The sequence below is a fragment of the Sinocyclocheilus rhinocerous genome, unplaced genomic scaffold, assembly GCF_001515625.1.
Source record: "Sinocyclocheilus rhinocerous isolate Xijiao unplaced genomic scaffold, SAMN03320098_v1.1 scaffold574, whole genome shotgun sequence".
Taxonomy (NCBI): Eukaryota; Metazoa; Chordata; class Actinopteri; order Cypriniformes; family Cyprinidae; genus Sinocyclocheilus; species Sinocyclocheilus rhinocerous.
Genome location: NW_015659919.1, coordinates 516422 through 540112, shown reverse-complemented (window position 1 = coordinate 540112; position 23691 = coordinate 516422). Strand labels below are relative to the sequence as shown.

The following is a 23691-nucleotide window of genomic DNA, read 5'->3' as shown; positions in this document are numbered from 1 at the left end:
AAAAGAAATATAACCACTTTGCCATTAAAAACCAAAACTGGACTAGCCTATTTGCTGCAACAGCAGCTGTGTAAATGGGAAGAAAGAGAGAGAGAGAGAAAAAAGACACGGGCTCAGGTCAGACTCAGGCCGAAAATTTTGATAAGCTGTCGGAAGGGCCGGGCTCTATTCATTCCCTCGGCTCGGCGGGCCCACAATACGCCCGGGCCCATATGCACCTTGCATACCCTGGCTGCATACAAGACGCTACGCCCCTGGCCGCAAATCAAACGTTTTTACGGGAAAGTAGCTCCACTATTATGTGAACTTTATCTTGGACGATGTACTAATCACCGATTAACATAATGATCGACCTGTTTTGATTGACGAGGACAAACATTATGTTAATGCTATGTATGTGAAATAGGCTATTGTTTTCTGAGATCTCACTTTTTGAAATGTTATGTTAATGTTTGGGATTGATTTAAGTTCACCTGTTAGCCTAACAAATACCGGATATCAAGATTTTTTTCTTTTTTAATAGGCTATAGGCCTATGTTTTCCCCCAAAGTTTTCCTAAATTATAAGATTTGAGATATTTTTCATTTTAAGCTACAAACTTGGAAAAGTTTTAAGTTAAAACTATTGAATATGGCTGAAATAATTGTTATAAAATCAATTATTTAATGTTTCTCCGTTATAAGTCATCACCTTTGGATGTGTTCCAAATGTTATCCGTTATAATGATATTCTATAAATAAAATATAGTACTCTGAAGTAGTATATATGGTATAAAAATTAGAATATTTAAATAGATTAGGCCTATATGATAACCTACATACAAGCCTATTTATGCTAAAATGCCTTACGATAATATCTGCCATCAAGCAAAGTAAACAAAAATGTGAAAAAGTTTGTTTTATTAAAAAAGAACAAAAACAAAGTGCAATTTCTTCCTATTTACATGTGGTCGTTCTGGCTGTTCACCAGCTGACATATCTAGTATCATACATTAAAGGAGAGCTGAAGAGAACATGGTGATTATATGTGATATGTGGAGGCGGAGACTGTCCGAACTGAGGTCCTGAAGATAGACGAGGTCTTTTCGCTGAGGCCAGTTCACATCCTACTGCTGAAACAGTAGCTTCATATTCATAAACGTTTTTAATCTTGGTCGTTCCACGCTGTGCGTCTATGTAGTGTGCGTGTTCCTCCAAACGCGTGCTGCGCATGCGCTTCACTTCGCGGTCGCTCTTCAATAACGAATCTATGGAAAAAGGGCCTGTAAATTTGCCTTCACTTTTGTTTTCTGTGACCTCGCAGGCTGGAGTAAGAGGCTCAGGAGCATAAGAATGGTCTTCACACTCATCCACCGGTTGTGTCTGAATCGACAGGCCAGGGAATATGTTGATTAGATGTTTGAAATGTCGGCGAAACATTTTTGGAGTAATGCCATTTTCATCCACTTTCCAGAAGTTCTTTTTAGGATTTGGATAATCCGGATCGACTGGCACCTATAAACACACAAACATAGAAAAGTATGTTAGCTACTAACAGTAGCCTATACACGTGGATTGTAATTCGTTGCCTCAAAAAATAAAATATAAGTTGACTAAATTTAATAAACTCACCTTTGCAAAACACCTGTTTGATGAAAGACAGACTCTGATGTTGTTCTCAATGCCCTTTTTGTCTCCGAAGACAAATGGTTCCAGCTTTTTCATTATCTGCACAAATAGGGAATATGTTAGCATGCGTCAAGACTGCGGAGTCTTATATTTAGCAGATTTACGACTTTTAGGTCATGTTACCTGTTTGAACGTGAGCATCTTGTCTGGTGAATCTTGAATTGCGTATGCAATAAGTCCGATGTAAGTTCCTGTAGTGTATCTTTTGTATCTCCTTCTTGGAACGCCACTTGATTCTGCCAACAGACCGCGGAGTCCTCCGTTCACTCCGTTAGTCATGATGAGCTTCTGGTCCAGACTGAAAACCGAGGAGATCAGGCCCCATTTATAGCCATGCTGTAGCCCTCAATGCTCTAAAGGTGTTGCATTCTGTTAGTAAGTGCTGTTCATAAAAACGAGGTGTTAATGGCTGGGCGGTTTCTTATTCCTCTAAACATTCATTGCAACAAGAATTGAGGTTAATTGTTGATTTACTTTGTTTTTTAGCCTAAAACATTGGGCCTGATTTGTTTTATACAAAATGAGGTAACCAACAGTGCAAAGTTCAGTGGTGGAATGTAATTTCCCCCCAAATTAAATTGGTCCACAGTGTAAATTAATTAAGTTTGCTAAGCGAGAGCCTTTTGCGTTATTTGATTCGAGAAACAAGTAGGCTATAAAGAAGGCAACATCTGATTAAAAATAGCTGATGTAGAATTGTTTGTTTGTTTACTTACTTTCAAACCCTACATATGAATTGAATATTTCAACCACTATTACCCCGCCACGGTGTTTTTATATGCCAAATTTTGTGTCAGTTATCTGAATCAGGTGTGTAGGCCTATACGTCTTTATAAAAGGCCATACCACTGTTTCCGCTACAGATAAAAATAGAAAAGTTACGACTTTTAATCGCACAATTCTGAATATAAGCTCGCGATTCTGAGCAAAACGTCCTAATTGTGAGCTATAAAATTGCGAGAATTTTTTTATTTTTGAAGGAAGTCTCACCAAAGTTGCATTTATTCGATTATAATACAGTAACATTGCGAAATATTATGAAAATGTTATAAAAAATGTTTTGTTAAATGTAATTAATTCCTGTGTCATTAGGCCAGTCTTCAGTGTCACATGGTCTTTTAGAAATCATTCTATGCAGATTTGAAACATTTAGGGCCTATAGCCTAATTATTATCTGATTCATATTTTTGTGGAAACCGTGAAACATTCTAGTCAAGATTATTTGAATAGAAAGTACAAAAGGGCAGAATTTATTATCATTATAATCGGTCATTGTCAATTAATTTAAAGTAAAGTAAAGTAAAGTAAAGTAGCCTATTGTTGTATTTAAAAAATATATATCTTACTGACACCGAACTTTAAACAGAAGTGTGTAGCCTTGTGAAAATGTAGAATTAGGTTGGTTTAACCCATCAACCATTTTAGGCCTGTTTGAAAGAGATGTCTAACTGCACATTATCTACCGCTAACGTGTTTTTTAATTGTGCTTTTAAACTAGCGAAATCGTTCAACAATTACAGTGATAATTGCGCACATTACATTTGCAATTCACACGAGGACTGTTCGCGCGTCATTCCATTGACACACCGGAACGACAAACCTGTCTAAAGTTTCTTACGGACAAAATAAACTGTAACAAACACCATTATATACTGTTTTTTCGTAATGTCGTTATAATCACAATACATCATAGTATAACACGTGAATGGGAAGAATGAACGAAGAAAGCGCCCCGTCTGAATATATAATTATCACTCCGTCTAGAAACCAGTGTGTATACACCAGCTGCTGGTAAGTGTAATATCACATTAGCACCTTCATTTTTATTAAATTAACAATATATTTATTTTATTTTTTTCTGCAGTGAGGAAAATGGAAAATGTGTGAATATGTCAAGGATCAGGGCACTTGCTCGTTGGATGAAGTGTATGCAGTCTTTATATCTAATGAAAGAAAAATGGTGAGGCTGATATACGCATATATAACAATCATGTTAGTGTACTGTGTATAGTTTATATATATATATATGTGTGTGTGTCATTTTACAATTAATGCAGATACCCATTTGGAAACAAAAATCCAGTCGAGCGGATCAACCAGTAATCTGGGTACGAGCATTTTTTAATAAGGAAAAATTATCGTAGATTTTTTAAAATTGACCTTTTACTAATATAATATTTATTTTTGTGCACCTGCCTTTAGGATTACCATGTTATTCTTCTACACGTAAATAAACAAGGACAGAGCTATATATGATTTAGACACCATCCTTCCCTTCCCTATTTGATGGATATTCAAAGGAGGCCTTTCGTTCTGATGAGCATTTAAAACCTGCTTTCTGGAGGCAAGTTGAGAACTGATCTGATCTGAACTGCATTGTAACAAAAAGTTTATAATACTAGCCATATCAACGGTTATCTGCTGCGTTTCAGGAAACTTTGTGTCATACCAGGCGACACCTACAAGTTTGCTTCTGATCGGTCACATATGAAGGATTCAGATGGGAACTGGCGTTTGCCACCCCCACCATACCCATGTTTAGAGACATCAGGTTTGTTGTAAAATTATCTGTCTGTTTTTTTTGCCACAATTCTGTAAATATCATGATTTCAGTTCATCTTCCTCTTACACTGTATGTGTTCTTTTCACAGAATCTAAAATGAATCTCGACGACTTCATCTGCATGGATGCTCGAGTGGGATATGGAGAGGTTTACAACCTTTCAGACTTTGTTCAACACTTTGGGGTTAAATAAAAAAAAAAATTTATGTTGAAAAATGTACATGAACTGAGCCTCAGGGAAAGATCCCATTAGCATGGACAGTACTGTGACGAAGCAGCTTGAAATACATATCTGTTGCCTGTCAAACACTTGTTTTTTTTGTTTTTTTTTACTAATAAAACAGTTCAGATCCCACACGACACCTTACAAGGTAATTCGTAATTACAGTCAGGTACAAAAATCACAAAGAAATGTCATAGTGAAATACGCAGGATGTAACATTTGTTAATAATATGCATACTTTTATAGAGAAATCAGTTGCAGCAAAAAATGCAGCATTCAAATTAACAACCAAACCGAAATAGTAAACTGTGTAAGCAGTTGTAGTGCTGTTGTTTAAGCAATTGCTGCCAGGTAATCCTTCACCTCAGCAGGTGACAGTCTGCGAAATCCTGCCTCATTACAGATGCCCACCTCGATGTTGTCCTCTGTCATCTGCCCTTCAAAACTTTCCTGTAAGAAAAAGAAAACGCTATAGATCTTGTTTTGAGCAATCTGATATATGAGGTTATTTAGAGATGAACTCACCTTCAAAGTTAAGATGGCAGTGTGTATAGCGTCTTCAAGTTCCAGATCTTCATTATATCTGTAATGAAATTGTACAAAGCCACGCTGTAAATCTTTTGCAAAATCATTTCCATCTTATACACTGCAATAATTCAAAAAGTGGATTACTTTGATACCTTTTTTCAAGGAATGTTTTTCCATTCACATAGTTCTTTCCCATTGCTGTGGCTTTCCAGGCGAAGTATGCTCCCTGTGGGATATCACCATTCAGACATGGTTTCACAACATAAATGGTTGCATGTTGAATTAAGAACAAACAGTGATGAAAAGCTTGTGATTGTTATTTGTTGTACCGATGGGTCTGACTGAAATAAGTACGGTCTGTCTTCGTCCCAACCGGCAATGAGAAGAGAGACTCCAAACGGCCGCACACCTCTACAAAACATGACACTAATATTACAACAAGAGCTCTAATTAAAGTAAGGTATAATAAAAGATAGAAAGAAGTCAACATACCCTGACTGTGTGTATTCTTGCATAACAGAAGCCACTCTCTGTACCAGCTGGCCTGTGGGGATTGGCTCTTGGTATACCAGGAAATACTGCTGCGCCAGCTTTCTTGCTCTCCTGACCAGCACCCTGTCAAGAGAGATCATTCCCAGAGTCATTCCTTACAGACCATCTAGATAACAAATAACAGATTTTCCATTTATGGGTGCACTGTTCCTTTAAGAAGGGCTTATTTTAAGAGTTTCATTTTTAGAACAAATCGGCCATCAATTTGAAATAAATACTGCACTGTTGTTTCATACCTGTAGTCAGGACCCATTCCACTGTACACCATGCCAATGTGTTTGGTTATGGGCTCAACTTTGTGCACACTCTGTTCATCATACAGTAAGGACTTCTGTTTCTTCTCAGTTGCAAGCACAACTCCATTTGATGCTGCAAATAATGACAAAAGGTCATTCAAAACAAATTTACGATTTAAGTGCAGCACCTATGGAGAAACTGTATACTGTAGGTAGCCTATATACAGTAGTCAACATTTGAAGTGGATCAAAAAAGATCATCAGAGCTGTCCTAAGACAAGAACGCATTTTGGTTTTAGGACAACTTTGATGAAAGGTTTTGATCCACTTCAAATGTTGCCTACTGTAGTTTAAATCTGTGGTGCTCAAACCCTTAGAAATAAGCAAATCTGACCCACCACCGCCCTAGTATCAAAGTATATAGTTTTGATTCCTGTTTAAATGCATTTCTGTCTTCTCCGAGTAGCAGTCTGGGCAATGACACTTAAATGCCCTTTCAGAAGCGTTTCTGCATCAGATATTCCATTTAAAAAAATAACCATGTAATTTTGATTTGATCATGGTTTGTGAAGTTTCTAATGCACTGATCTATATATAAACATACCTTTGATTCCTACAGATGGAGCACCGGCTGCTACAGCGGCCAGAGCATATTCAATCTGCACCAGTTTGCCAGAGGGGCTGTGTTGGGGGGAAAATAAATAAATAATAAATGCATTAGTTTGACAGAAATACATCTGAAATCATCTGAAGCTGAATGTATAACTTATTTTTTCGACCAATACATAATTTTGATTTTACATCATTTCAAATGTCATCATAAAGATTTTTATCATTTAAAACAGTGATTCTCAGCTTGAACGAAAGCTTCATACTACATTTTACATACTTAATATTATGTCACTGAATATAGTACAAACCACAAAATATTACTGAATAAAAAAATAATATTCGCCACAAAGAGAATTAAACAAAATCTGTAGTAAAACATGTAATAAAACAGGACAGTGAACAATCACTTGGGATAATACAGTAAACAGAGGAATAAATAAGTTCAGTAAAAAAATAACAAACAAAGCAGAAAGCACTAAAAGAGATAAATGAGCATAAGTAGTCAAGCTCCATAGTAACTAACATCGTGACACTGCATCTCTGATGTGACATACAATTAAGTACGTGTAACACATGTGAAAAACAAAACACAATCATTTTCACTGAATGCATGCAACAAGAGATTTATAATGACATTTTACAACCATCTATCAATCAATAAATTACAGAATTACCTAAATGTTGTGAGAGAAAAACTGTATCCCCGTTCTGCCATTTTTGTCTTTTGCTACGGAAGTACACCAACACAACTTCCGCAAACTTTTTGTGAAAACACTCGTCAAAATAAAAGTGTACAAACTAAATAGACAACTGACCACTCATTCTGTATCAAAGACAATTAATCGTTTCGTACCTTTCTGAGGAATAAAATTATTTAATTGTGTTAAAAAATGTATTAGCATGGACACGAACTTAAAATTGACATATTCTGCGAAGATTCATAAATGTGTAAATATAATGTGTAGATTTCAAAGTGCGGCAGAAATTTCCTAGCATTAGTTGCTGTTTCTTTCATTGCGTTAACATGCATGTGACCAGCAGATGGCCTCAGCGCGTGGTGTTTCGAGCCAATCATTTCACGAATTAATTGATTTTTTAAATTTTTTTTTTATTTAAAGATTCAAACAGCTCCGTTTCTTCCATCACTGAATACTGCAGCCACACAGAGACTAACATATGTATTACAACTTCAACATTGAACCTAGCTCATTTTTGTTTGGGAATACTCCATCTTCAAAACACAGTCACACATACAATTATTACAACAATAAAAATAAATAAAAGTACTTAATCAACTTATCCATCTTAAATCATCATCTTATCAGTTTGAGTATTTGAGGAAAACCTTTATTATGTAAGTCTTTCCGACGGAAGCTGTTGAATAGCGTCAGTCGAGCTTCACTTCCTACCGTGTCTTAACGCGAGGTATTTGTCTTTAAATATTGACCAATCTGCCACCTTTCACCTTATAAACATCATGTTTGTTGTTTTTAAAGGCGTTTATGGTTAACAATAATGTTATTTTTAATCTGAGCCGTTTTGTACATCGCCACTACTCCGTTTGGATCAGTTTTGATTAAGGCGGATGAGCTAACGTACTAGCTAATGTGATCTTTGCGGTCTCTATATTGCGATTTTCGGGTTCTCTTCCTGGGAAAGACACTTCTCGTGATCTATACGTTTCTGAGCGTGTATTTTACATTAATTATAAACATGTATAATATTTTTAACGTTTATTATCGTTATGATGATTTATTTTCTGATAAACCCTGTCGTTAGATTGTTAGATTGTCCGATTTATTTCACTTGTGTAAATCAGATAGTTATCGCTTTAGGCATATTTGTAAGGGATAATTCTCCCCAAAATGAAATTTCTGTCATCGTTTACTCATCTAAATGTTGTTTCAATCCTTTATGACTTTTCTTCCATCACTGAATACTGCAGCCACACAGAGACTAACATATGTATTACAACTTCAACATTGAACCTAGCTCATTTTTGTTTGGGAATACTCCATCTTCAAAACACAGTCACACATACAATTATTACAACAATAAAAATAAATAAAAGTACTTAATCAACTTATCCATCTTAAATCATCATCTTATCAGTTTGAGTATTTGAGGAAAACCTTTATTATGTAAGTCTTTCCGACGGAAGCTGTTGAATAGCGTCAGTCGAGCTTCACTTCCTACCGTGTCTTAACGCGAGGTATTTGTCTTTAAATATTGACCAATCTGCCACCTTTCACCTTATAAACATCATGTTTGTTGTTTTTAAAGGCGTTTATGGTTAACAATAATGTTATTTTTAATCTGAGCCGTTTTGTACATCGCCACTACTCCGTTTGGATCAGTTTTGATTAAGGCGGATGAGCTAACGTACTAGCTAATGTGATCTTTGCGGTCTCTATATTGCGATTTTCGGGTTCTCTTCCTGGGAAAGACACTTCTCGTGATCTATACGTTTCTGAGCGTGTATTTTACATTAATTATAAACATGTATAATATTTTTAACGTTATGATGATTTATTTTCTGATAAACCCTGTCGTTAGATTGTCCGATTTATTTCACTTGTGTAAATCAGATAGTTATCGCTTTAGGCATATTTGTAAGGGATAATTCTCCCCAAAATGAAATTTCTGTCATCGTTTACTCATCTAAATGTTGTTTCAATCCTTTATGACTTTCCTCAGTCCGTCACCATTCACTCTATGGAACGAGAGATACAATGAAAGGTGAGTGAGACTGTCTGCTTGAGTGAGTCAGTATGCCTGATGTATGTGTTTCAGAGAAGGCCATGGCTCGTGGGCAGCAGAAGATCCAGTCTCAACAGAAGAACGCAAAGAAAGCAGCTGAGAAGAAGAAAGCTCAAGGAGCGGATCAGAAGACTGCAGCCAAAGCAGCGCTGGTCCACACATGTCCTGTCTGCAAGGTGAGAAATTTATGTGACTTAAGTTATGGCTGAAGGGTCACTGGTTTGAGTTGGTTCTCTGAGGTATCACTGTACCTCAAACTTCTCTTACCTTATTAAGAAACGTTGTTATTCCTTGTGTAGACACAGATGCCAGACCCCAAGACCTTTAAACAACATTTTGAAAGCAAACACCCAAAATCTCCTATGCCTCCTGAGCTGGTGGATGTTCAAGCCTAAAGGATGCAAGAAACCAACATGGACCTTAAACAGGGGTGAGTCTTATACAGACATCAGAATCAAGCCCAAAATATTCTGACAAAATGTAAACCTGTCAATATGGCTGTATAGTCATCTCATAATTATGGTCCAATTTTCAGACCCCGGGGAAAGAAACCTGATTCGACTCGGCCGACTGACTCGACTTGCTGTATAACATTGACCATGGACCATGTGGACACAACAACAAGGAGATCTTAGGACGGACTCGAGCACACCAGCGCACACACATATTTCTTGATATTTTTATATGTGCATATTTCTTCCATCATTTCCGAGTGTGCTGTGACCTAACCGTCTCATTGCCATGTGCTTAAACTTGACATTTATTCACCAATGCCCCACTTCACAATCTGTCCCTGTATTTTGATTTTTTATAAAATGGATTAGGTGCTGCAATGTATAAAAATGTATGTGCCCTGATCTTTTAACTGTGAACCACAATGGAGAGGTGCACCAATGTGTGTGTTATTAATAGTACTGACCAGGATTGGAATTGAGATACATTGATTGACATGCTCAAAATGATTACAAATGCTGTAAATTTTCACCTGTTAAAGTTGTCAGAATAATATGAGTCAGGACCCACGGATACGCTTTTGTTACTTTGTTTTCTAAAGTTTTCAATAAATGTATATGCATATAGTCTATATGTGTGTCATGGTTACTAGAAAGAACATCAAGAGCACGGGTGTTATTAACTGAAAAGCTGTGATGGTAACTACTATAACTATTAATGTGAAAATAACTCTTTAGCATTGGATTTTTCCACACTATTTACAAAAACGTAAAGAGAATTTAGTTAACAAATACTTGTATTAAAACGGCATTCAGTAGTAGTTTACTTAGCGTTTACATCGCTGATCTTCGTGTACTTCAAAGGTGCAATAGGTGATTGTCTTCAGAAACATTTTTTGTCATGTTGGTTGAAAGTCTCTTTATATCCCGATAGCAATCATTAAGTGGTCTAAATGAATTTATATGTATTTATATATACTGTGGAAGTAGGACCAAGAAATGTTCGTCCAATAAAAACGCTCAGACTTTCCTACCTGCCGGTCAACGTGTATTAGCATACCTCTGCACACCTGGTTAGCGCAGAAAGGATATGTCATCAGCTCAATCACCTACATTGTGCAGACAGAGCGGGAATGGCAGGCAAACATCAACAACCTGATCTTCCTTCCTGGTATTGTAGTACTTTTACTAACTGTACTATGAAGTTTTCTCACCAGTGAATAACATGATGTATTGTAGTAATATGGTCTCTGGTCGTCTGATCTGTGAGCGTATATGCGTTCAGGGGGCGTGGCTTTGGACGGCGATATGCAGGGAGGGTGGGACGTTCGCTTTCAGTGCTATCAGGCGAAAGTTAGCATTTTCCAAGATCTCCTACTTCACCTTTAAGCACTGATACCACAGTCTCTGTTTGACGTAAGTAAGGTACTATTTTTTATAGAGTGGTTTTAAAAATTCCTTTACCCGTCCAACAAGAAAAGCAACTTGGGCACCACTATTTAAGATGTTCTCCGTCAGCAAATCTTCACACATTGTGAACGCTATACCGAAGTTTACTTCTTATTTGTCTTTGTTTTCTGGTTTCAAACATTGTCTGCTTCTTCGGCCGTACATGTACTGATTGCCCCCTTGTCTCTGTTGGTAAAGCACTTTAATAAGCTGTTACCTTATGTAATTTTCGCTTTTGGCATCACCAAACTACACAATGCTACTTGCGTATCTGCAGAGGCCGCAGCCAATGAACGTGAGGATTTTCTCAGAAATCATTTCAAAAACGTATTTCTTAAAAGGGTAGTTAACCCAAAATAAAAATTATCTTATCATTTACTCATTGTTCCAAACCTGTATAAATTTCTTTCTTCTGCTGAACACAGAAGAAGCTATTTTGAAGAATGTGGATAACTAAACCCTTGACTGTAGCCACTGATTTACAGAGTATTTTGTTCCCCATAAGCTACACTGGAAATTCTTAAAAATATCTTCTATTGTACTCAACGGAAAAAAAGAAACTCATACAGGTTTGGAAGTATGAGGGTGAGTAAATGATGGCATTGTTTTCATTTGGGTGAACTAAATTAGCGCCAAACTACTGAATGCTACTGAAATGATTTTGTCCATGTGTGCAGCCTACTCAGACTGAATTAGGGTGGTCTTTTTAAAGTTCTTTTAAAAGCATTTTACCAGTTGTAGATGCAAGAAAAAATTATTTGAAAGTCAAAGCAATGCAACTGTGTGAAACATAACATTCCACAAATAAAGAATTTGGACAGTTTAAATGTAAGACAGCTAGGCAAAATATGTATTTTTTATTATTATGGGATGGATTCCAATCCTAAATCCACTCACAATAAAATTGTGACAAATATGCTGATAAACCATCATGACACTTCAATAACTATCATTTGTCAATCATTTGGGACAGGTAAGAACGCTCAAATTTGGCTAAATACATTTTTAATCACTGTATATTACAAATGGTGCCTCTGAGTATTATAATACATTTACATTTGTTTCGGATTTAAAACTTGAATGTACAAGAGGTTATAGACAACCACAGTTCTTGACCACCATATTTCGATGTTTCTTGAGAATAACATTGTTGTTGTCATCATAGAAGAGCACAGAGATGGGACTGAGTTTAGTTGGAGCGCAGCAGGCTTTGGGCACTTCATCTGGTCTTAAAAGGTGAACCTGCCAGAGGAGTCGGTTTAACAATTAGTTCATTTTGAAGACGTCTCCTAGCAATGCAGTTTAGAAAATCACATACAGAAATATCAAAAGTAGAGATTACACACCAGTAGCTGGATCATGGCGTGGTTTGTGGCATTCATACAAGAGCCCAGAGGATAATCACATTCCCCATCACAATAATACGCAGAATAACCTGTAGGGGCCAAAACCCAGTCCTGAAAGAAAATTTTTTAAATTTTATCAATTAAATATTTAAACACTCTAACAGCACAGAGACTTTCCTGTCTGTATGTGTGGCGATAAGTTAATCACTGAATCATTCACTCAATTGATTTGTTTAAAAACACTGTTCACTGTTTTAGAACTTTTCCGGTGGCAGAGCAAAAATATTCAGATCAACTTTTAATATTGTGTCTAAAATGTAAGTGACTTATTGTTAACTTCTTGTTTGAATGCGTAAATGTATAAAAGCCAGGATGTCTCACTTTCCAGCCAAGGTCGCTGAAGCTGACATAGAGTTCATGTTTCTTACAGGCCTGGCGTCCACTGCTGGCATGATTTTGGTCTGGAACAAGTGAGATGAACATAGCTCAAAAACAAATCATTTCATATGCTCCTTTAAACACAATCTGCCTCTTAAACCGCTTATTGTGGCTCACCAAATATGCCGGGTCTGTTTGGGTGTGGCAGGTCATACTTGGGTTTTTTCTTGCGTGGATTGTTGTGTCTCAGAGCACGAGGTGGGCGGCAAGGGGCTTGACTGGCTCTGAAGAACGTCACCATGAAAGGCTGTTTAGAGCGCGGCCCACGCCGACCCACCAGACCCACCCATGCGGCTGACAACGACCGGTCTGTGAAAACAAGATTTCAGCATTTTACCATTTGACCCATGACACTGAATGTGTTTTGCTTCAATAGGTCAAAGCATTGCCAAGATACAGCCTGTTTTTCATAAATTTAGACCAAAAATGTGTTGCTTGTTATAGCAGAATTCAATACCAGTTGATTGCAAAAATCAAAAACTCCTTCAGTAACTTTTGTGAGACTTGGTCTAAAGATAAAACAAGATTTGTAGTAGGAGTTGTGGGAAAATATTTAGCAATATATTTAATGATTGTAAACATTTAACTTTTTTAATGCATTAGGCAGACGCTTTTGGGGTTGTTAGCGCCATGCTCTACTGTTTAAGCTAGAGTAAGGCTACAATGAGCAATTGAATTTAAAAGCACGAATAGAACTGAAATTGAAAAACATTAAAAACTCCATCCATGTTAAATCAAGTTGGGTTGAGCAACTAAGGCAAAAGGACAAATGTTTTTTTGGAGTCAAGACCAAAAAAGTTTATTTATTAATATATTAATAATATTTTTTATTTTATATATTAAATATTAAAAATAAAATAAAAAAAACCAAAAGATTATATATCATATTTTACTTTATTTTTGTAACTATTTTAATAATAATAATAATTATTATTATTATTATTATTTTTGTGGTGTCACATGGTGTCAAACCTGAAGTGAGAAGCAACATGCAATGATGTTAGACTGCTTTCAGAGTTATTTAACCTCCATGCTGTGCATAAGGAATAGCTCACCCTCTTCAGTTTCCACATAAAGGCGGATGCCCAAGTTGCTCCGAGGGTGGAGAAGCCAGCGATTGCTCGCAGAAGTCACATCAAATGCCAGCCAGCCCTCTTGACCCGCAGGCACAGACTGCATGTCCAGCAACACCAGCTCAGGCTCCCTGTCAAACCACAAGATCTTAATGTCATTTCCATTATAATGACCGACAATGGATCTCAGGGACATTGATGAACGAAGAACTACCAATTTCATGTCAATGATTTATGTTTCCTAAACACTCAAATCAAATGACATCTTAGTTTCCTGAATCAGATTCAGTACTACAAATATGTATAAATGATCATGTATGACTGTGACCTGTGTCTTTTCTCCCTCTGGATTTCATAGACAGAGATATGGAGGGTGCGGTTTGCACGCCAACCCACGGTAAGAGTTTTATAGATGCGAAACTCAGCAGCAGTGACCGTCTCTCCCTGAGGAAGCGGAGTGAGATCGAAGCGGAACTCCTTCCAGTACGGCCGAGGCTGCAGCAGATCCTTCTCCTGCTCCACTGTGGTCAGAGACAGAGGCCAGAGAGAGAATTTAAAAAAAAAACTACCACAGAGCGTATGTGTGAAGACACTTAAGATGAAGAAGACATGTTGGAGGACTGATTGGCAGGAGAAGAAGGGGAAACAAAAAATGGAACATTTGTTCTGGTGGAGCTCGGCAGATCGGACTGACACCCACGGCTGGGGCTCTGCAGTGGGGTAATTAGAGGCGTTGTGGAGCTGCTGTAGCTAAGCGCACCACCACTAATTACAGTCCAGTGCTGTATTTTTAGAGGAGTGCCCAACAGTATTTTCATCCACTTCATCTCATCTTTTTTCTGCCTTTCAGTGGGGCCTGTAATTCCCCACAGCTGTGTGCCCACTACAACATCACATGACCTGTGTGATCTGGACTTGCCTTTGTAGATCCACAATAATCAAGATTTACATTTAGAAAAGCACAAAGAAAAGGAAAACACTATATTAAAGACAACAAGCAGGAGAAAGAACTTGACTTTTACGTTTTTTGAAGAACATCATAAACTCATAAACAACATGTGTTGTGAGTGATTTGCAATATGTCTGTCGTGTGAAAAAAAGTCCATTCTTGAAAATAAAGGTTCTTAATTGGCATCTATGGTTCCATGAGGAACATTTATCATCTATGGAAACTTTAGAAACTTTAAGGTTCTTTAGAGTTAAAAAAATGAGATAATTTAAGAACTGATCACTGAAAATTTCTTTGGGGAGCCAATAATGGTTCGTCTATGTAATTGTTGTATAACTCCCCTTTTTGAACCTTTATTTTTAAGAGCGAATGTACAAACGTTTTTTTATGTAGTGGAAAAAGTTCTTTACATTTTTTAAATGCTCTTTAAGCCAAGTAAAATGGTTCTTTTAAGAACTGAAAGATTCTTTGGAGAACCAAAATAGTTCTTAAATGGAACTGCTGTGAAGACCCTGTTTTAAACCATATATTTTCAAGAGTCTATTGGAAAAAGGTTCTTCAGGTTACTCAAATGTTCTTTAACCACTGTTAGAACTGTTCACTATAGTTTTTTTTTTTTTTTACTTAAAATGGTTCCGTCATCATAGCATACCTTTATTTTCAAGAGTCTACTGGAGAAAGGTTCTTTAGACTATTGAAGTGTTCCTCACACTTGTAAAAAATTGACCATTTAAGTTCACTAAAAGTCTTTGGAACCATTTTTTAAGAGTGTCCAATCACTTACAAAAGCAATAACACACCCTCTTCACATGATTTGAGGCATCATTAATGTTTGTAGCACAAACAGTTATGCAGCAAAGTTTCATAATTAGGGTTACAGGTTTGTTTAAATCACTAACCCAAGTATGAGCAATAATAATAGTGATGCCTGCCTTAGTAAACACCACTAGTTACATCTGAGAAAGGGGTGATACTGACCAATAATAGTTGGGCAGGAAAGATGTGGAAAGAGAAGCAGCAATTGTAAATAGGATGTTAAACTGTTGTTTGTTTCGTGACAGATAAGTATCGTCTGTGTTTGGGCTGAGACAGGAAGAGATGATGGAGTGATTGTGGGTCTGTCTCAGTGAACAGAATGTATTATCAATACACACTACAAGCCTTGTCAGCCTCTCAAAATCACTGGCAATTGGCACTGCAAATGAATAACAATCTGGCTTTTTGTGCTATGTATTATTAATCTTGGCCCCCCAAAAAACATTAGGGCACTGAAGGCAGACTTAAAATGTCATTAGCTGCGTTTACATGGACCCTACTAATCCGATCGTAATAGGACTAGAAGCACAATCAGAATAAAAAAGTCACATGTAAACACGTCAATTGGATTGAATTGGCCAGATCCGACTAAAATTTAGATCGGATTGTAAGGGGTGGATTATTCCTTTTGTAATCCGAGCGAGAGGAGATGTAAACACTTGATCGGATTGAAAACCGAAACTGGAAAGTACTGCGCATGCGCAGTGACATAGAAATAGCGTAATGATGTATGACACGCGGAACGGGCTGTTCTTCTTGGTGAATAAAGTGTCATAAATGAGTGTCCCGTTATTATAAAATTCCCCTTTCACTCAGCGTCTGTGAAGTGGAGCAGGACAACGTCCCACAAGTCCTTGTTTAAGACTCTCATCAACAGATGACTGGTTTTGGGTGCGGGAAGGGGCACTTTTACTGCTTTATATAGTAAGCAGCACAGCACAGCAGTTCATGTGCTGGTCGTCGCCTAATTAGGACCCGAAGTATATAAATATAACTTGTGCTTTTTAAAACAGTATGCGACAACAGCGGGAAACTCTATATTCATGCAGTGTGCGCATGTCAAAAGATTAAATCCAATCAGAAGCTTGTGACATATAAACACGCATATCAACCTGATCACTTTATTTAGCGTTCATGAAAACACTACGTTTGGATTCGTCAATCAGAATGAATTAATTCCGATGGAAGCAAAAAGTGTCCATGTAAACATACCTATTGTATTAGTTAAAATATCAAACCAAGTGGCTTTTGCAAACAAATTATATTACACTTGTTCTCATAACTAACCACTTTCTAGTAATTTTTTCTGTGGACATATGGAAGTCTGTTACCTCCTCAAAACAAAACAAAAAAGAAATAAACAAAAAAGTAAATACAATAATAAATCATTATTTACTAAGTAAGCTCAGTGGCAGGACACAACCCACAGTCCACCGAGCATCAGTACCCCAGTGGCTGAGGAGGGTAGTTTGAGCACAACTTCTAAGAACCTGGAACCCAACCAGATGCAGCTTGCTTCGGAGAAGAATATCCAAGGCTACAGACCTCAAGTGAAGTGGCCAAAGTCCGGCAGGAAGAAAGAGTGGACAACAGTCAACGCAGACCTGAGTAAGATACTGAATGAACTCAGAGGAACAGCAGAGAAGAAGCTGGATAAAATGAGCAATCTGGTCTACTCATACGGAGTGGAAAGATTCTGAGCAAAAGAGAGAGGAAAGAAGGAAATGACAAACCCTCCCAAGTCCAGAAGGCAGCAAGAAATCATGCGCCTCGTCAAAGAGAGAAGAGATTTGAGAAAATTGGAAGAAATCCTCACCAGAAGGATAAACCTTCTGCAAGCAGATCTAGAGGAACGCCTGGGAAGACTGTGGAGAGCAGAAAACATCCGAACCCGACGCAAGAAGAAGGAGAGGACAAGAACATCCTTCTACAAAGATCCCTTCAGATTTGTGAAAGCTCTCTTTACAAAGGAAAAGAGTGAGTCACTTAAAGTGTCAAAGGAGCTGGAGGACCACCTGAAAGCAACACACACAGACAGCCAGAGATATGAGCAGAGGGTGATCCCACCAGACATGCCACCCATTCCTCAGCCAGAACATCAATTGAACGACAGCCCTCCAAGGTGGAGTGAGGTTGAGAAAACTGTGAGAAAAGCAAGGGCAACTTCAGCTCCCGGTCCAAACTGAGTTCCATACCGGCTGTACAGGAATGCTCCAGAGGTCCTTCGGTTCCTGTGGAGGCAAATGAAAGTGGTTTGGAAAAAGCAAACCATCCCAAAAACGTGGCTAAGAGCAGGGGGAGTGCTAATCCCAAAGGAAAAGGATGCCTCGAACATCAACCAATTTTGACAAATCAATCTCTTGAATGTTGAAGGAAAGATCTTCTTTAGCATTGTTGCTCAAAGGATGACAACATACCTGAAACAGAACAACTTGATTGATACATCGATACAGAAAGCTGGTATACCAGGCTTCTCGGGATGCTTAGAACATACTAGTATGATATGACATCAAATCCAGACTGCAAAAAGGGAAGGAAGAGATCTGCATATCTTATTCCAGGACTTGGCCAATGCTTTTGGATCCGTCCCCCATTCTCTCCTATGGACAGCCTTTGAGTTCTTCCAAGTGCCAATGACCATTACACATCCGGTCAGAAACGACTGCAAAGATCTGCAATTCTGCCTTACAACAACAGAGTATACAATCGTGGCAATCATTGGAAGTGGGAATAATGGCAGGGTGTACCATCTCCCCCCTAGCCTTTACTATGGCAATGGAATTGATCATTCGAGCTTCCAAATGGGTAGTAGGAGGACAACGTCTGCAGTCTGGACAGCATCTTCCTCCTATTCGTGCATACATGGATGACATGACCACTCTGACCTCAACCATTGCATGTACCAAACGTCTACTGGCAAAGCTTCATGCCAACATAACATGGGCGCGTATGAAGTTAAAACCCAGTAAATCTAGAAGCATATCCATTGTCAGAGGGAAACTCATAGACCAGAGATTTCACATCGGTGAAACGCCCATTCCAACAGTGCTGGAGATGCCAGTCAAGAGCTTAGGGCGATGGTACAATGCAAGCCTCAAGGACTCAGATCAGAGTGACCAACTGAGGGAAGAAACCATTAAAGGCCTTGACAGTATAAATAATACCTTGCTTCTTGGCAAGCTGAAACTGCGGTGCCTGCAATTCGGATTGCTCCCTCGTCTAATGTGGCCTCTAACAGTCTACGAGGTCCCCATTACCAAAACTGAGAAGCTGGAGAGAACAGTCAGTTCTTATATCAAGAAGTGGCTTGGACTCCCACGATGCCTCAGCAATATCGGCCTGTATGGGAAAAGTGCCCTGGAACTGCCTGTCTCAAGCCTCATTGAAGAGTACAAGTGCACCAAAGTGAGACTGGACATGATGACCCTGACCGAGTCTCAAGATGCTATAATACAAGCGGCTGCTCCCAGATTGGCAACTGGGAGCAAGTGGACCCTGACTGAGGCCATACAGCAGGCAAAATCCGCTCTCAGGCATGGAGACATTGTAGGACAGGTGCAGCAGGGAAGAGGGGGTTTTGGACTTGGGACAAGCTGACCCATATGGTACAAAGCAACATCGGCCCAGAGGAGTAAACTGATAGTAGCCGAGGTCCGACAGCAAGAGGAGGCAGAGAGATGCACAAAGGCTGTCTCGCAGTCCAAACAGAGAGAGTGGACTAATTGGGAAAATCTGGAGCAATGTAAACTCACCTGGAAGGATCTTTGGGAGATGGAAGGAAGCAGATTGAGCTTCATCATCAGAGCCACCTACGATGTTCTCCCCACACACAAGAACCTAAACCAATGGATTGGAGAAGATCCATCATGTCCTCTCTGTCAAACCCCAGCAACGCTAAGGCATATCCTCGTCGGCTGCAAAACCAGTCTTTCCCAAGGACGTTACATCTGGAGGCACAATCAGGTTTTGAGACAACTGGCAATTATCCAGAGAATCACCACCAATGCCCTCCCTCCTCCAACGCCTGGATTCTCAAAAGCCACCAACTTCGTAAGAGCAGGACAGCTTCCAGTAAAGCCTACTACAAAAATGGAAACAACCCTGCTAAACACTGCCTGGGACTGGAAAATGTAGGTTGATCTGGACCAGAAGCTCAGCTTTCCACCTGAGATAATTACAACTAACCTAAGGCCAGACCTAATACTGTGTTCAACCTCACAAAAGTCCTTGTTCATCGTGGAACTAACTGTGCCATGGGAGGCTGCAATTGGTGAAGCAAATGAATGTAAAAGGCTGAAGTATTCAGACCTATTAACCGAAGCAGTACAACGGAGCTGGCGAACACAGTTGCTCCCCATAGAGTTTGGGTGCAGAGGTTTTGTAGCCACGGCAACAACCAGGCTACTGAAGGGGTTGGGAGTCAGAGGACAGGCCTTACGACAAGCCATTAGGTCGCTGTCAGAGGCTGCTGAGCGAAGCAGCAACTGGCTGTGGCTAAAAAGGAAGGATCCAAAATGGGCTGCAAAAGGACCTAGAGGGGTAAAAGCAGAGGGGAGCGCACCTGGGACACCAGGTGTTGCTGTTGAGCCCTTTGGAGATGTCGTGGGCCTATCAACGAAACACAGAGGAAGGAGGGTGCCCACCTGATGACCCCTATGAAGTGATTACCCCTACGCTCCACTCAAGATGTCAACAAAGTGCTGATTATTCTAAGGGATTGTACTATAAAATCCTACATGCTCAACTAATTGTGACTTTATATCTAACAGTGTAATTTTGCTTCTTATTTTATTATTATTATTTCTTTAGTTTATTAACTTGATCTCACGTGGCATAAGGCAGACAGGCTTTCATATAAACCGGTGTTGTTACTGTTAGCTAAATCTAAAAATATATATTTTTAATTGAAATAAAGCTAAAATTAAATATAAATATTAGATGAAAAAAATTAATAAAAAAATAGAAGTATTGCCTTGGCAACTAACTGAAATAAAATAAGCTGAATTTTAAATACTAAAACAAAACAAAAAAAAAAGAATCAAAATATTAAAACAAAACAAAAACTAACAACGAAAGCACATAACAAAATTACTAAAACTATAAAAAATAATTTAAAAAAAAACATTTTTTATATTAAAAATATAAAAAAAGTTAATTCAAAATATTAATAAAAATAATCTATAAATAAAATATAGTATATAAATAATATTAAATTAACACTGACATTAAGTTCCAGTTCCAGTTTGACAAACAGAAAGTGTCCAAAACACTTTTTTGTAAAAGTATTTGTTATTGCAACAAACTTCTCATTGTGAAATGTTTAGATTGCCTCATCTTTCTTTAAAATAAATGATACTTGGTCTAATACTTTATGTAATACAGTGACATTTACACATTTTCAAATGTGGTTTATGTCCACACATGAGCCGCTGTATAGTAATTAATGTGTTCTATATAAGTGAAGTGTGTTTAACCCTTGCCAGCTGTCACTTACCCAGGTTGACAAAGCTCATAACCGTGTCCGCCTCACTAACCACTGTGCCGAGGGGCGGCGTGTGCGTGCTTAAGGTGGGCAGCGCCGCGTGACTGACCCCTTCCGGAGTGAAGCCCAAACCCGGGCCATCATCGGCCTCGGACGACACGACATGGTAAAGGTCCAGCATGAAGAGCGGTGCGGAGGAAGGGGGCCGCAGTGGCGAGTGAGGTCTGGGCCGGCCAGGTAAACCCAGAATGGATAAAATCTCCTTCTGCATCTCCTTCTTTTCACGACCACTGAGTCTGCGGAAGCTGGAATGAACCACTCCTTCCACCTGAGCCCAAACACACAGCAGCATGCAGAGAGGGAGGAGGACAGGCAGAGGAAACAGTCGCTGGTGGCCTCGGGTTCGGCTGCCACAGCTCTCCTTCCTCCCTCTGCTGCGGTGTGAGGACACAAACTCAACCACACACTCTTGTTTGTCCATTGGTGCAGCAGAAGAGCTCTGCTCCATTGCAGCGGTCTATAAAGATCGTATTTGTCCTTCCAAAACCTCTGGGTGTTTACCCGACGTCGGTCTTCTCTGGAATGGTCTGACTACCGTCTTGAAGTTCAACTCTGAATGACACTCAGACGTCTAAGCCATTCAGATTCCACAGCAGTCATCGTTATTTGGGAGAGTGCAATGTTTACTGCTACAAGCCGCTCAGTTTATCGCCTTTTGACAGTTGTTCCTCATGCTGTCACTTTATTTACCAAACCGCAGGGCTTCTCTCATAATCTACAGTGTGCTTACGGAGATGGACGACAAAAAATATCCTAGAAACTGGAAGAGAAAACAAACAGGTCTTCCTAGAAGCTCAACTCCCTTCAGCGGTGATCTTGAAGTTGGAAGGACTAAGCACAATGTGAAATTAAAGTCTTTAGCTAAAGTAAATAAAAACACAGGGCCTCACAAACATTAGGTTTCAAAGTTTTTTTCTTCAAAGGTTTCTGGATCAAACACAACACCTGCTTATGCTCCTTTTGAGAAGATGAGTCGCGACTCCAAGCTGATGAAATCCTCAAAGTTTAATTGAAAAACAAAAAGCTACAAAACGTCCTTGCAGTACTCAATCAATATTGGAGTTAGAACATTTAATCCAATGAGTGGAAATATCCAAGACTCCTGAAATTATTATTTTCTTTTTCAAAATTGTATGATTTGTTCACCAAAGTAGCGTTACGGACCCCAAACGTCTTTCCGAATTGTAAAGTTGCGAGATCCCAGTGAGCTGTGGTATTCTTAGCCTGTGTGCTGCTTGCGTTGAAGGCATAATCTGAACACGGGTGACCTCCTTCCCTCCAAGATACACACTTACGCAGAGGGAGTGTTTCCAACGACTGGATCCTCCGCCCTCTCTTCCCTAAACCCTTCTCACCTCAATCTCCATCTACTATCAAACCGTCTCATCTTCTACACATACCTCACAAATTGCTGACAATTATCATGTGGTTTGCCATAAAGATGTTCTCAGATGTGATCTAGCCTTTGCACAGACTAGAAACGAGTTCTTATGGCTATGGTAATATGAAAACTATATTTACATTCTGAGGTTTCAACAGTAGCCAAGGAGTGACAGATCACTGCTGTCTTACTGAAGATATAAAGATGGCAATTTCGAGAAATTTGTGGGTTCTACTTGGTGTGAATAGAAAATGAACTCTTAAAGCGGTCCCTGCAGACAGGTAGTGAAAATGTGACCCTGGACCACAAAACCAGAGTCATTGTTTTTGAAATTGAGATTTATAAATCATCTGAAAACTGAATAAATAAGCTTATTAAGATAGGATAGGACAATATTGTTAGGATAGGACAATATTTGACCAAGATACAACTATTTGAAAATCTGGAATCTGAAGGTGCAAAAAATCTAAATATTGAGAAATTCGCCTTTAAAGCGGTCCAAATGAAGTCCTTAGCAATGCATATTACTAATCAAAAATTATGTTTTGATATATTTACGGTAGTAAAAATGTACAAAATATCTTAAACGTGATCTTTACTTATCCTAATGATTTTGGCATAGTCTAAAAGAAAAATCGATAATTTTTACCCATATAGTGTATTGTTGGCTATAGCTACAAATGTACCCATGCTACTTATGACTGGTTTTGTGGTCCAGGGTCACAGTATGAACCAGTGACAGAATTGATTTTGCTTAATCTAAAACCATTAAACCATTTTATACCTTTTCTTAAACACACACACACAATATGCAGACAAAAATATATTAAAAAATATGTAATAATTTATATACCTATGTACACTTAATAGACCACTTTACCATTTTACCTAAAATCTTGTTGAAATCTGAAATAAAAAAGAGGTCCATTGACATGCCATTTGTCAACTGCGCAAATACACCCATATAAAGTGAGACTTACTGACATGTGTTAATAGGAAAAAAAACACTAAGAATGCAAAAAGTGAGTGGTTATGTGTATTTAACTCAGTTGATTATAAAAATGAAATGACACTGCAGGACTGTAAGATGCCATGAGAGCTCAGC

General features: G+C 38.5%; 4 protein-coding genes and 1 pseudogene across 8 annotated transcripts; 2 read left to right on the top strand and 3 right to left on the bottom strand.

The window, feature by feature from the left end:
* Window positions 1–882: 882 nt before the first annotated feature.
* On the bottom strand, window positions 883–2483 carry LOC107724323 (forkhead box protein H1-like). Of its 3 annotated transcripts, none has more exons than XM_016533198.1 (4): window positions 2384–2483; window positions 1791–2049; window positions 1611–1706; window positions 883–1493 (listed from the first exon to the last, which is right to left on the bottom strand). In XM_016533198.1, the coding sequence occupies exons 2-4, from the start codon at window positions 1944–1946 to the stop codon at window positions 963–965; spliced, it is 783 nt and encodes a 260-aa protein (XP_016388684.1). In that variant the 5' UTR covers window positions 1947–2049; window positions 2384–2483; the 3' UTR covers window positions 883–962. The 3 variants fall into 3 exon arrangements, with proteins under 3 accessions (XP_016388684.1, XP_016388686.1, XP_016388685.1); XM_016533200.1 differs by having other exon boundaries at window positions 1791–1965; window positions 2384–2479; XM_016533199.1 differs by having other exon boundaries at window positions 1791–2020; window positions 2384–2477.
* Window positions 2484–3340: 857 nt separating this feature from the next.
* LOC107724267 (protein N-terminal glutamine amidohydrolase-like) lies at window positions 3341–4435 on the top strand (annotated as a pseudogene).
* Window positions 4435–7153, bottom strand: LOC107724313 (proteasome subunit alpha type-2-like). The gene is made up of 8 exons (XM_016533183.1): window positions 7055–7153; window positions 6373–6449; window positions 5769–5901; window positions 5473–5595; window positions 5310–5391; window positions 5133–5206; window positions 4978–5035; window positions 4435–4902 (listed from the first exon to the last, which is right to left on the bottom strand). The coding sequence occupies exons 1-8, from the start codon at window positions 7093–7095 to the stop codon at window positions 4786–4788; spliced, it is 705 nt and encodes a 234-aa protein (XP_016388669.1). The 5' UTR covers window positions 7096–7153; the 3' UTR covers window positions 4435–4785.
* Window positions 7154–7757: 604 nt separating this feature from the next.
* On the top strand, window positions 7758–10224 carry LOC107724315 (zinc finger protein 706). 3 transcript variants are annotated; one of them, XM_016533188.1, is made up of 4 exons: window positions 7758–7805; window positions 9174–9316; window positions 9440–9570; window positions 9676–10224. In XM_016533188.1, exons 2-3 carry the CDS (start codon window positions 9182–9184, stop codon window positions 9533–9535), a joined length of 231 nt encoding a protein of 76 aa, XP_016388674.1. In that variant the 5' UTR covers window positions 7758–7805; window positions 9174–9181; the 3' UTR covers window positions 9536–9570; window positions 9676–10224. The 3 variants fall into 3 exon arrangements, with proteins under 3 accessions (XP_016388674.1, XP_016388672.1, XP_016388671.1); XM_016533186.1 differs by lacking the exon at window positions 7758–7805 and adding an exon at window positions 8505–8592; XM_016533185.1 differs by lacking the exon at window positions 7758–7805 and adding an exon at window positions 8517–8592 and having other exon boundaries at window positions 9078–9316.
* Window positions 10225–11957: 1733 nt separating this feature from the next.
* On the bottom strand, window positions 11958–21722 carry LOC107724317 (bone morphogenetic protein 8A-like). The gene is made up of 7 exons (XM_016533190.1): window positions 21158–21722; window positions 14227–14419; window positions 13881–14029; window positions 12943–13134; window positions 12769–12848; window positions 12388–12498; window positions 11958–12283 (listed from the first exon to the last, which is right to left on the bottom strand). The coding sequence occupies exons 1-7, from the start codon at window positions 21651–21653 to the stop codon at window positions 12134–12136; spliced, it is 1371 nt and encodes a 456-aa protein (XP_016388676.1). The 5' UTR covers window positions 21654–21722; the 3' UTR covers window positions 11958–12133.
* Window positions 21723–23691: the final 1969 nt, after the last annotated feature.